We start from the raw sequence: 13,731 nt of genomic DNA, 5'->3' as shown, positions 1-13,731 counted from the left end.
AAATTTGGAAGTTTAGCAGAAAAAACCAGTCTACTAACATATATTGCAGAAATCAAAAAATCAAACAGTTTCTAAATCTGATTCTGATATATTTAGTTTCGGACAAATCACAAACTGAATTGTACTGTATTGCACAATTTTGAACAGCACAAGCACACTGGTGGTTTGAATTAGCCAGCAAATGTTGCTTTATGGCTGCCCACTTCCCCAGTTTCCCCCTGATAACTGACTTAGATCAGCTCTGAAACCAGCACAGAATGATACTTTAATTCCTATCTCTGTATCCAGAAAGAGATTTATAATACCTGTGAGCCTTTCAAAGAGATCACCCACTGCAGCTCTCCTTCCTTGAGAGAAAGGAGCAGTATCAGGCAGCAGGGAGGCTGAAGATAAGACAAACTGGGGTGGCTGGCTGGCTCACTGTGCTCGTGGAGCAGGGAGAGATACCAGGCACTTTTTCACTGGCATTTACTGAGTTTCTAGGGTGGCTCACTGAATCTCAATGGCTGCTCTGAGATAAGGATTCAGCTCCTAGCTCCCCTTGCTCTCTCCAGCAATTCACACATGCCAGGAGTCCAGAGTAGATGAGGATTGTGTTCAGAGGGTGACATGCTGGGTTAGAAATAGCTGGAAGGACACCACTTCTTCTGGCTTCTTGCAAGAGCAGCTCTGCTCAGAGCTGCAGCAGGAACAAATACATCATATAAACCAGGAGTGGGAAGCAGGACAAGGGAACAAGGACCTTAGAATATAAAGCCACATCTGTCTGTGGATTTCACCAGTACTAAGAAGATTAATGGTAACAAAGCCTTTATTTTTCTCAGTATGTCTTAAGCATTTTACAGATTTGTTCTTCTGTGCTGTCACACACATTATTTTTTTGTGTTGTTATGCCACCAAACAATTAACTGAAGAAAAGAAGTTGCACAAGGATTAATCTGTGAACGTCCAAAAAATAGCTGAATTAATTTGTGTACTTTCACTGCTGGATCTGTGTTATGATAACAGATGAGACGGTTTTCTTCAAGATGCTAAACTGCTGTAATCAAAACTGTTTATTAAAATACCTGATGATGAAATAAAGCCTTGTAATTTTTAGTAGGTCTAAACTCCTGAAAAAATTTGGGTGGGCTGGGGGGAATGAGAGTTTTTTTTAAAAAATATTTTGCCAACTGAGATGAAGGCGTTCTCAGAGCATGATATAATGGTCAATGTCTACCTTCAGTGTTTGTCACATCGAATTCCTTTCTTCATTTGTTACAAAACCACGTAGACACTGACATGCAGCAATGTCTGCAGGAAGGAGTGATACAGAATATTTCACTAGGCAGCGACAGCAAGGCAGGACTTACTGGAATGTAAAACAGGAACTCCTGTGGAGGAGGGTTGCCATTTCCTGAGCACTTCAGAGTGATGTTATCACCCTCTTTAATGGTACTACTTTGTGGCAGCACCTGAATAGTCACCTTCTCTGTTGGGTCTGTGAAAATAATGTCCATATTTAATAGCTTCAGTGTAATCATACAGCAACACTATGCATATGATATTCATTGCCCAAGAAAATTCAATTTTATCATCCTGCAGAGGAAAATATTTGCATGTGTAGATCTTTTAATAAAAGAACTCAAAGTTAATCATACTTTCTATATTCTTGCCAATTAAATGCAAAGAACTCGTACAACACAAAATTCATTTTTCTTCTCCAAAATACCTGTAACTGAAACAGCAATGATTACAACTATGTCATGTGCTTTAATGCAAAAGAAATCCTGATTAGTATGAACCATTTCATGGTGTGATTTCATTATGAGGGATTAACTTGTCCTCTGTGAAATTCCCTATTTGGAGGACTGCAGCAATCAGAAAAACAACTGAAGCTCTCAACGCCATGTATTAGTACTAGATAACAGCCTTCTGGCATTAAAAAGGAATAAATATGAACTAAGCAACTATGCTCAGCCTATTCTATATGCTGATCACTACAGGCTTTCAGAAAGATAAATCTGGTGAACATAATAGGACCCTTAACATAGTCAACAGAACAGTAAATGCAACATACTTCTGTCATGTTCACTGAAGTTGAACTATAACTTACATTTTACTTGCATATTTTTTTTTTAAAGCAGAGTATTCTTTAGCAGATGCTATTCTTTCTAAGTAGAGGCCTAAACATAATTTTTAAAAAACAAAGTAAAATGAACAAAATTAAAATAATATGAGCAGATAACTCTCACTATTTTAATGCCACAGGATCAATAAAATTGCATCAAAGATGCCAGTCTTGCATTAAGATACAGCACAAGTTGTTAGACACTTAAAGAAGTCTCCCAGCAGAGAAAGCCCTGGCTGACAAGTGATTTTATGTGTTTAGTGAAGCATGTGCCCTGCAGCCCTCCCACCCCTTCTGGCATTCCTCATCTCTGTGTCCTGTGGTGGGATTTCTCTGTGCCAGGAGCTGCACTGAGAGCCCTGACACAGCTCAGCACCTCCAGAGCAGAAGTACAGCTTTGCCTGCTTGCAAAAAGGATGTCCAGCATCACTGCTGGTGTGGAATACAACACATGCAATGAGATAGCTTGCCAGGAATGCCATGCATGCCCCTCTTGGTAGCTGCTGGGCCAAAAAACTCAGTTTCAGGGGCTGCTGCAACACATCTTTCCTTCTGTCAAGTTTATGTTAAGGTAAAGTTATCATAAAGAATGTCTAGACATATCCTGGAATTGTTTAGGCTTTTTGTCTGGAGACTGAAATGGGAGGAATTAATAAAAAGAAAAGACTTTAATTTAGAACAGGTTTTTCACCACAGAGATAAACAGATCTGGATTCAAAATGGACACAGTTAAACAAAAGTTCCATTCTTGCAAACCACCAGTCTTTTCTCTAGAAATATCCTACCCTTCTATCTACTGCAATCAACCAGCAGCGAATTTTAATTTAATTTGCTAAACTAGAGAAAAACCCCAAACACACAGAAGTAAAGCCTACTTTAACTGCTCTCTGGGATGAAGAGGTCATTCTTCTGAGGAAGATGCAGCCTGAGAAGAGGCAGATGGTGTCCAGTGCCATGCAGAGTGGTGCTTGGTATGAATAATACACCCCCCTGCTTTCACTTTGCCTTTGCAAAGCCAAGATTCTGCTTTCTACAACAGCAAAATTCCAGGAGCCAGCACCACAAGGCAGCCATTTAGTAGATGAATGCTGCTATCCCAGAGCTGCCCCAGCCACTGTGCCATTTCCAGGAAAACACCAACGCTGGAAGCAGCTCGAGCATGAAGCATCCCTGACTCTAATCTGTTTTAAAAGCATTTATCCATAACAAAACACACACCTCACAACAGGACACGACTGGGAAGGCTGCCTGACAAACATTATCTTTTTACACTGATTAATGCTGAGCAGGACCCTACATAACTGGAGCCTAGATAATTAAATATCTGAGATACTATCCAAGTGTCCAGCTCCAGGACTTCTCTCCTAGTACTCCTTGCTTTCAGTAGCTTCCCTGCTTGCAGCTGCAAAAGCAAGCACGTAACTGCTGCTAGCTGAGCTAAATTATCCTAATCCAAGTAACATCCAACACAGCAAGAGCTAATTCACTCTTCTTCCCATACTAGGTTACAGTGGCTGGCTCCTTCCAGGATGTGAACTAGCTATTAAACACTTGAGTACTAAAGACTGCACTAACTCAATGCAAAAAGATAAAATAATAAAAAAAACCAAAACCAAACATTTCTTAGATCCTGACTGAATAGATATATCTTTAAAAAAAATCTTAAGAAGGTATAATTTTAATCATGCTCACCCCATTTCTTTAGGAGAAATGGGTAAGTTGCAAGGAATGAGCAGCAGGTCTTTAAGATTTTGTTCTAGTGCTTTAGAGACACAAAATATCATTGTTTTGATGGTTAATCTAAAATGTAAAAAGGTTGAAAGACTTCCATTTCTTAAGAGTTGAAGTCTGCCATTTTTTAATCTGCATTATATTTGACTCATTAAAAAAAAAAAACCACAATTATTGAGAAACTAATTAGGAACACTGAAATAAACTAAAAAAGCAAAACCAAATCTGATGGGTCATTATCACCAACTAACAGCAGTCATGAAATGCATCTCTTGAAGCTTGGACATCTATTAATGAAGAATTTCCCAAATTCATTTGGAGATGCATTTATGCAGAGTAAGGAACTGAAGTTACAGCAGATGAAAATACTTAGAAAGAAAACTGGGTAACTCCACCCTCTAAACCCAAAGTTCATACCTGAGGCCTCTTCAGTACTGAAGAGTGTGCCTGCCTCCCAATATTTGCTAATTAGCAACACACTGCTGGAATTAAATTGTGTGTTACTAGGCCAGGACTAGAAGAGTTAGTTTATCAAGCATTAAATCTTTATACAGAGGGAACACTACACATGGCCAGTGACCATCCCAGAGCCATGCAGCCTTCTTTTCCCTTCATGTTGGCTAGTTCTTACTTGCACAGCACAAAAATCTGGAACAGCCTTACCCTCAACAGGTGAAGTGGCCCTGATGCATGAAAGCAGAGGGGAAATGAGGACAGCACAGCATCTCCTGGCAAGTAATAGCAACAAATGCTTTCTGGTCATTGCATTTCTTTCCTGGGAACATCTGCCGTGCACAGCAGGAGTTACTCATGGTCATGGGGCTCCACAAGTGACAGAAAAAAACATGGTGAGATTTGGTACCCAGCTTTATAAAGCAAAAGCAAAAAAAAAAAAAGAAATCCCTCTAGCTTTAAAGTGATGGGAGAGGTGTCTGCAGGCTTGAAATGCTCGTGGTATTCACATGGGCAAGAGCTGTCCCCAGTGGTTTTCCTCTCCCTTAGTTCTGCTGGTTGTCGCTCTGGAGAAAGAGCTGATAAAAAAACAAGTCTGACTTCAGATGAAACCAAAGACCAGCTGCTCCCAGGTTTGGTTTTATTTGATCAAGGTCAAAACTGATCCCCTAGCCTGTGGCCCAACAAACTTTACCTGTAGAGGAAAAGCAACAATTGTCTGGGCAGAACACACATGGCACTTCCAGCCCTGGCTTTTGTTTACAAGTGCTGCACTCACACTACCTGGAGAAATTGAAATTTTCTTTATTTGCAGCTGGAATACACAGTTGTCATACATTGCTAAGACACAGATGCTGGATGTACACTCAGACCCTATCATTCCCAAAACTGGGACTCATCTTTTATAAGATGAGGTGGTACCAGAAGTGCACAGAGAGGCAACACTCGACTGGACATATTGTCTGTCTCCTGCTCCTCTACATCCTGCTGGGACCTGCTGCCTTCTGCAGTCCTTCAGAAGTGTCATTTTACACTTTGAAACGTCTCTCCCCCTGGTCTCCAAGTGCTGCCACCTCCTCTGATCTCCCCCTGCCAACAGCCTGTTTTGTTTATTCAAAGGAACATTATGATTTCTACAGCCGTCAGTAACACAGTAAGGAAGCTGCTTTGGAATTCAGTCCAGTTAGAAGCAATTATTTGCACAAATTCTTTACCTAAAAATCTACCAATATTCAAATTATACATTTTAAATGTAAAACACAGCATTTACAGCTGTAAGGTTTCACCAGCTTTGTGAAAGGTACACAGCCAGCATTAACTGCTTGGTGCTGGCTCTGAAAAGATGAAAAATATTTGAGTTTACTAAAAACTGTATTGTGTATTTACTGCATATTTCAGGGGGCACAGAATCACTTTTATCAACTATAACTTCTCTTAAAATTCTCAGAAGCTATTTCACTGTAGCTTTTTATGGCTGTCACTTTTCTCTTGTCAATGAAATCTTGATATTCGGTATTCCATTGCTAGGAAAAATTAAATCTCAGGTAAATCTGAAGATAATAAAAATCACCTTGGTAATGTACTCAGACCTTCTTGATGCAAATCAGTTTTGAAGAAACTATTTCAATAGCCAAACACTCTCAAATTTGTAAACTGTTTCTGATTTTGCTTTCCCCTGCCCTGGAGGGAGACTTTGTACAGCAAAAGATGCTTTTTGATAACTTACAGTGAACATCGAAGACAACTGGTTCAGACTGCATTGTTTTCTGGCCTGATGGTCCATAGTAAGTCACAATACAAGAGAATTTGGCATTTACATCTTCCTTTGTTGGCATGTACTGAAGAGATGATGTCATGGTGAAGAGTCCGGTTGTTCTGTCCACAATCTTCTGCAAATTGATGACCACAACTGAAAAGAAAATAATGTTTCAGTGTCACACAGAATTTGAAACCTTTTTCCTGTATGTTTTCCTGTCTGTTCTGTATTTGAGACCAGGCTGCAAACATACATGAAATGTTGCCCAAGAAATTTTACTCTTTTCCTCTAGTACTACCACTGAAGTATAACAGGAACATTTTACCAACAACACACTCCTAACCTGCCTAGTGTTTTAAATCAAATCCAAACAAAAAAATAGTTGCAAACTGATGAGGTTTTTAATACAAATCAGCCTGATCTGTAAGATATAAAGAAAGCCTCAAAAATGATAGCAAAAAAATGAGGATAAAATTTATTTTTTAAGTATCCTCTAATTTATAAGGAAGGAAAAATATTGTAGCCTTATTGAACTGTCAAAGTTGAAAAGAAGGAAAAAAATAGTTGTTCTTACATATCCTGGAAAATCAATAGTTGTGTAAGATGATGGTCTGTGTGGTCCAAAACACAATATGGGACAGGTATGAAACAGAGACATTTAATACCTTATAAGAAGTTGGAAATTAGATACAGGTTTCTATTAGTTACATAGGCTCAAAAATAGTTTTGTGATAGCATTCATAAAGGCAATTCTCCTCCCCATAATGTGTATTTAAAACTGGAAATAAAAGAGAAAGATTAGCTTGGGTACTCTGAAAGGCCTGAACATCTCCTTCCAGCTGTATCTTTCCATATGAGCAGTTTTTCTCAAAGGGAGGATACATAAAATAAGGCAGAGCAGCCCTTATAAACACTTGATGCACACACCCAGGAGTGGATTTAGGGACAGCAGAACCTACCATCATCCAGGGGCTGCAGCACTCTCCCGTTTTTGAACCACGTCACGTTTCCCTCGGGATAACTGTCCCTTGAAACGCACTCCCCGAGCTGCAAAACAGGCAGGAATTCATTTCCTTCCCCCCTTAGGCTCAGACAGAATTCTGCTTTTTTGGGTCAAAAGTTCGAGGTAGCTCAAACGCTCAACCCCAACCGCTTTTCTTAAATAAGGCACATCAAACCAGCGAGGCACAGCTGAAAAGGGTGGTGGCTCTGACATCAGGGTGGTTCTTGTTTGCAGATATAAATATAATAAATAGAATAAATAGAGTAAATAGAGTAGTGGCAAGGCAAATGCTCTGTGCTCAGCCTGGCTATGGACTCACAGGCAGGGGTTCCTTCACCCCTCTGAGCCATCACCTCTGTCTGGACTGTAAAGGGACTCCAGGCAGCTGTGGGGAACATAACTGTGAGGGAGGGAGAATGCTGCTCTTACCATTTGTAGCTTCTCTGTTTCTAAGAGGTTTGCTTGATGTAAGATTTCTGGTTGAGAGGGTTGTTCTAAAACATAAATAGGATAAAAGTACTGGTGAAGGGAGCATAAACAGCTGTTTGAAAAACAAAAATATTACCAAAAATATGTGGACTTTTGAAATTAAACAGAATAATCTAGTCTGAAACAGTCTTACCTACATTTTCCCATTAAAAGGAGAAAGGGTGAGGTATTTCTATTTCAATATCAGCAAAAAAAAACAAGAACAAACTCCCACTTCAAATGTGTCACACCTTCCACAATGAATTCCATGTACTCTGGCAATACATCTTTTAGCCAGACAGACTAGTTCACCACCCAGGAGGAGAGAACCTGATCTGATCTATTGATTTATAGGATACACATGCTGGAGAAGGAGCCAGTAGTACAGAAAGTGCAGCAACAAAAAAGCAGCTTTCCTGCAGATATTATGGTAGCTGAGCTGTCAACATTATAAAGGAACAAGTTCAACCTAATCGTTCTTCTAATGTTTATTTTTCCTAACTGGGTTTATTACATTTAAGAAATTCAGATGATAGATAAAAGTGCAATTATTTTAACTGATTCTGTGTTAGTTATGACTCTCTTAAAAAAAATAAACTTTTTTCCAGTGCCAGTTAGTCTTTTTACTTACTTTTATTATGGTAGATGGATCTCTTAGCTTGCCAAAGTGGAGGATCTATCAGTGTTTCCATCATAAAAGACTACTTTCTAGGGACTATATAACTTGTCTGTTAAAACAGTTTGGCTCGAAGCCCGGAATGCAAATTTTTATCTCCAAATGAGACAGTTTTCCCCACAATTTTAAAAGAAGAGGGGAAGAGTGACGGGAAAAAATAAATCAATGTCTATACAGTCAAGGAAAGATTCTACAACCTATCTGTACAGCTTAAACAAGAATACTTTTACAGACTGGAACATTCCTAACCATGCCAGCTTACAGAGCCCTTTCCTTAAATCAAGTTTCCTATGAAATACTGCACGTATGTCTGTAACCCCAGCCCTAAGTGAACTTCACCACTGTCTTGCCAACACACCCTGCTGAAGTTGCTGATGTGCAGGTGCAGACTCCTGTTGTCACAGAGGCAGCAAGCCTGCGTGTTTTCCCAATAATCCTTTTTATTTGTGTGCATGTTTACGTGCAAATGCACAAATGCTCTTCACTTGAATGACCACCCCAGGATGGAACAAAATCAGGTCAAAAGGGAAATGAAAGTGAATAAAAGAAGCTATTCATCTGACATTTTTCAAATAACTTTGCTTGTGGCAAAAAACAAAACCAAACAAAAGACACAGTCAAAGCTATATAGTAAGACTGTCATATTTTCTTCAAAACACTAATAAAGATTTTTATTTTTTTTTTAGGAAAGATACGCATGTTTATTTCTCTTTTGTTAGCTTTAAAGGAAAAAGGTGGGTTTTTTCCATATAAGAACCTATCAAGGACAAAATATTTTCATGTCAATTCAAGAAAATGTGGTTTTACAAAACCATTAACAAGACCTCTGGGTCAGATTTTTGGGTCTCATAAACACGTGTAGTAGCCTGCCTGTCCCAGTCATCAGCTGATCAAGCCATGACACCTTCCCCTACCTCAGCTTTGCTTCTTTTTGTCTCCCAGCTCCCCTAGGAGAGGTTAGAGAAGAGCCTGGTTTGGTGTGTTGGATGCCCCTGCCCTGCAGTGATGCTTTGAGGGGAAGGGAAGCCCCCTTGCTCTGCAGCTGCTGCGTGGGGCTCTCCCCATTTTGAGCACCCTGTGAGTGTGCAGGTGTTCCAGAGGAGAGGCTGACACCTGTGAGCAGCATCCCAGAGGAAACACCTGCAGCCACATCCCCTGGTGCACATGCCCCAAGGTAATTCACTGCAAAACGCTCACTTGGCATTCACCAGCTCAGCGTCTGCAGCGAGAAAAAAAAAATTAAACTTGGCAGCAAACTCCACTTTGGTGGGTTTGCAACTTCAGCACGCTGCTTATCTCTCTGCTTAAGAGCTTGCCAGAGTACTTTGCTACTCTATATAGAGTAATAATAGAGGGGAAAAAGAGTTTGCTGCCTACAAAAGCCAAGTGCCGGTGCAGCAGGACAGCAGCTCCCGTCTGCTGGGCTGCCCTGCTTTGGAAACTGGCTGTTTGATTCCACAAAAAACCAAAAAACTGCTGACAGGATCCATCTGGAAAGCTGGTAGTGCTTGTGTGAGTAGTCAGGGAGAGACAAGCAGGTGGTACCTGCACAGGGAGGTTCAGCTCCTTAGTCCTGAGATAAGCAGGCAGCACAGCTGGGGATGGAACAAGCTCCAGCAAAGCCCAGCAGCAGTCATGGCTCTGGGATGCAGCTGAGTTTCGGGTGCATGAGATTCTGGTTTATGAGTGTCAGCGTTCAGGAACACACAGAATCACAGGATATGATTATCTGGAGGTGCTTTTATTGAGAGCTCTGGAAATCAGGGGTACAGACCCAAATCTGACTCCAACACGGCTCTTGAGCTGAACGTATTTTCTATTCTATCATTATATCACTTACATATTAATTATTAAACTTATACTGTTCTATTGGATACATTGACATGAGTTTCTCGTGATCTTTCTTAGGCCCCTGACCACAGTTTCTCATGATTATTCTTATGATTAAACGGTAATTATATTTAATTACTAAACAGTCATCACATCTAACAATTATATCATTTATCATGTACGAGCTACACAGTGCAGTTCTAGCAAGGTACAAGGCCTACATGTACCCAGGGTATTTTTTTTCCAGGGCCTACTAAGCTTAATTTTCCTTCTAACCCTAAATCCCCATGATTTTAAAACCCTTTTACTATCATGAGGGTCACAATTCAGCAGCCGAGCTCTGTACCTGTGGCTCCATGAGTTAGAAACTCCCCTCATTAAATAAATAAAGATTGCCAGCTAATCTTAATTCTTCTGCAATTAAAGCAAGCAAGCGAGCAACTAAAAATGAGAACTAAAACCAGACTCAAGAAAATGAAATGCAAAGAAAAGAGAACCGTAAATAAAATTGTGAGTGCAGAATGAAAAAACACAAAATAATTTTTCTTGCAGCGCTAAGTTGGCCATATTACATGCGTGGCATCCTCCCTTCTTATCTTCCTTAGAAAATAGAAGCTTTCTCTATTAGAATTAATGCACAGAATAAACCAGACAAGCTGTGCTCCATGGCTGAGTTAGCATTGTGTTAATGCTTAGTCGAGTACACAGTAATTCAAGCAGTTAGTGTTTCATTTTACCATATACCACTGCCTCATCTACATATTTACTACTGTGCAATAAGTAAACATGATAATTCTTTATCATTTCCTTTGACGCACTGTGTTTACTATGTGTGCTCTGAGCACACTCCTCCCTATTGTCATTAATTCAATTGTTCTTGCAGTCAAATTGAAAGTGAAACAAGGGAATTACTATTGGCTCCTAATCTAGCTTTAAAGTCATTTATGTGACTGACAGCAGAGATATCATTGAGGACTCCCTGACACCTTCTACCTGAGAGAAGCAAAAGGCTGCCCTCCCAAAACATGAATTTGTGTTTTTCAAGCACAGTGTGATGTTTGAAACTTCCATACCTGCAGTCAGCACGTTCCCACAACAGACTGACTGTATAAATCTGTGCCTGAAGAGCAACAGAGGCCAAGAGCCATATAAAAAAATGAAGCTAAGGAAGATAAGACACTGCAGTCACAGCCCTGTGTCCCTAAAAAGCCTCCCAGGCTGGGCTTTGCACTGCAGAAGAGCCCTGCCATGGAGCTGTAGTGATGGCAAGCAGCACGGGACCTTGCTGTGCTCCAGGAGAGAACGGCAGACAGGTATTCCTTGGGGACAAAACAACCATTTGGGGCTGCTGGATCATTTCCCAGCCTCTTGCTCTCTCCCTCACAGTTTGTGCTGTTGCACAGTAGTGCCTCAGAGCCACTTCCAAGCTCCCCCCTGAAATAATCCTACAGACCGCACGCGGTTAATGCTTCCCTCCTGCAGAAAAAATTTGCTCGGAGAACAAATGGAAAATAATCAATGCTAATTTTACATTTTTCATTTCCAAGGCCAAATGACATCACATAAGTGAGTCATTATCAAAGCCTAAAATTCTCTTTGAGCCAGCACTTATCATGAATAAACTGCAAGTGCAGGCAGTCCTGTTACATAAATGCCACCAGTAGATTACATTTTTGAAAGCTGCAGAAATTTGCTAGTCTTCGTAATTTACTGAGCCAAACTTACTTTCTTGGCTTTAATCCTGCCATAAACAAAAGTTTCTGTAACTTATGATTCAGATGCTAATGAACGTTAATGGTAGTAACAACTAGATTTACTTACTGAAAACTTTGACTATCGTTGGCTCTTCGGAAACATCATCTTCTGTAACTAGCATACATACAAATCTCTTTTCATCACTGATTCTTGCATTCTTGATGGATAATGTATAGTTTTCTGAGAGACTCAACCTGTCTTTGTAGTCTGGTACATCATCATACTGTACATTTTTTTTTGTTGATGATCTGAAGGCAATAAATACTGGAGATCCATTTGGCATTTCCTATAAGAAAAGGATAAACACCTCTATTTTGCATAAACACTCATTTAAAAGTACTTGAACATTTGCAATTGGTACAAACCTATAATTAAAAAAAAACTGAAAAGACTGCAAACTATCAGATGGCTTTTTTTTCCTGATTAATTTCTGCTGTACTTAGAAGAAATTCAGTGTTAATAAGAGCTAGTTTAAGATTGCCATGGTACACATTGGAAGTATCATCAGTAGAAATTATTTCAATCCTTTGGCTCAATCTCAGCATAACAAAGGGCATTCTCTGATAAAAGCTAGTTGTTTTGGCAACAGTTGCCAAATGAAATTTCATTCTCTGAATGAAAAGGTATTTGAAACAGAAGCGTGTGTGAGCTAGTCTCAACAGCTCCAATTTCCTTTTTTTTTGTTATTGTTTTACATATTCCCATTGTTTATTTGGGATATTTAGACTTCATTTCAAATGCAGGATTTAATCAGGCACAACTGTCTATTTTATTCTAAATTTGTTCTTAGCTTTTTATTTTTGCCTTTTCTTTAAAGGACCCAAAAGCTTGTAGATGGGAATATGCATACAATCAAATATCGTTCATCTGCAAAGTATTGGTTTCTAGACATACTCCTCATGCAATTGCCATCCTAAGAAGGAACACAAAGTTGACAGCCTTGCACAAATCCCTCATATTAAAAAAAATATCATTTTTATGAGGGACAAACTTACAGGTGCAGTTCTACAAGATTTGATTCCTTCTTCCTCACACAAGCACATGCTCAGAGCAGGGACAGACACTGCCTTTATTTAAAGAGAGGTGAAACACTGATTCTGTCTTTATGCTCAGTATTGTGCTGGGTGCTGGAGAAGGTTGGAATTCTCTTTTATCCCCTATACCTTGCAGCACTGATGTCAGTAGTGCTCTCAGCAGAGCACCTCAGCTGGACTGCAGAGCCCACAAGGGCACGACAATGCTGTGACGAGATGAGTGCTGTCAGAGCTGGGCAGGGAGCAGGAGGCCCCAGCTGGTTGTGAAGTTTAAATTTGTTTAGAAGTGAAGTTTAAAATTGTGAAGTTTAAATTCCCTTACAGTCTTCCTCCCTCTTCTACTTTTAAGTCTTGGATTTGTCTAATGATTGTCACACAAAAAACACTGTCTTGACTCGATATTCCTGTCAAGAAGTTGGCTGTCAGGTGCAAATGAGCTCCTCGTCCCTGTAGCCCACCCAGCTGCAAGCACACACAGGTAGACATTGAAGTGAGCAACAACTGCCATGGTGCAAGTCTCCCAGTGCCTCCAGGCTCCCACCAAAAACACAAATTGCAGTAGAGAAGAAAACAGAGTTCATCCTTCTTCCAATGAAATAATCACTTGACTAATAATGTAATCCAACCCTCTCTGTTGCCATGCTGTGAGATGCCCTGGGAGAAAAGGTGCCACTTTCCCTTGGTTGTGTGGGCTGTCAGCAGTTTCATGCAATAGCAACTTAGACAGGCTCTTTTGTTAGGTTTTGTGTCCCTTTCCATTTAGAAGAAGCTGCAACATCTCCACTTACTGCTTGTCTAACACAGACAATCCAAATGCAATGGAAAGAGATAATGCATTTTGCTTTTTTCTAATATCCTTGCATCTTCAGAGAGATGGACTTGTGTCTTCCCAGGAAAAGTCAGTAGGCTGAAAAA

The 13,731-nt window shown here is 40.0% G+C and overlaps 1 protein-coding gene across 3 annotated transcripts in view; it reads right to left on the bottom strand.

Moving 5' to 3' along the window:
• ALCAM (activated leukocyte cell adhesion molecule) overlaps window positions 1-13,731 on the bottom strand; it is a 118,975-nt gene that overhangs the window by 21,321 nt on the left and 83,923 nt on the right. For all 3 annotated transcript variants that reach the window (XM_077790921.1, XM_077790920.1, XM_077790922.1), the window contains exons 3-7: window positions 11,849-12,068; window positions 7,483-7,547; window positions 7,010-7,097; window positions 6,021-6,203; window positions 1,353-1,480 (exon numbers count right to left, since the gene is read on the bottom strand). In XM_077790921.1, the coding sequence (XP_077647047.1) occupies window positions 1,353-1,480; window positions 6,021-6,203; window positions 7,010-7,097; window positions 7,483-7,547; window positions 11,849-12,068 (684 nt within the window). The remainder of the gene's footprint in view (window positions 1-1,352; window positions 1,481-6,020; window positions 6,204-7,009; window positions 7,098-7,482; window positions 7,548-11,848; window positions 12,069-13,731) is intronic.

The sequence above is a fragment of the Lonchura striata genome, chromosome 2 (assembly GCF_046129695.1).
Source record: "Lonchura striata isolate bLonStr1 chromosome 2, bLonStr1.mat, whole genome shotgun sequence".
NCBI classification, from domain to species: domain Eukaryota; kingdom Metazoa; phylum Chordata; class Aves; order Passeriformes; family Estrildidae; genus Lonchura; species Lonchura striata.
The sequence above is the reverse complement of the archived record's forward strand: the minus strand, read 5'-3'. Positions and strand labels throughout refer to the sequence as shown.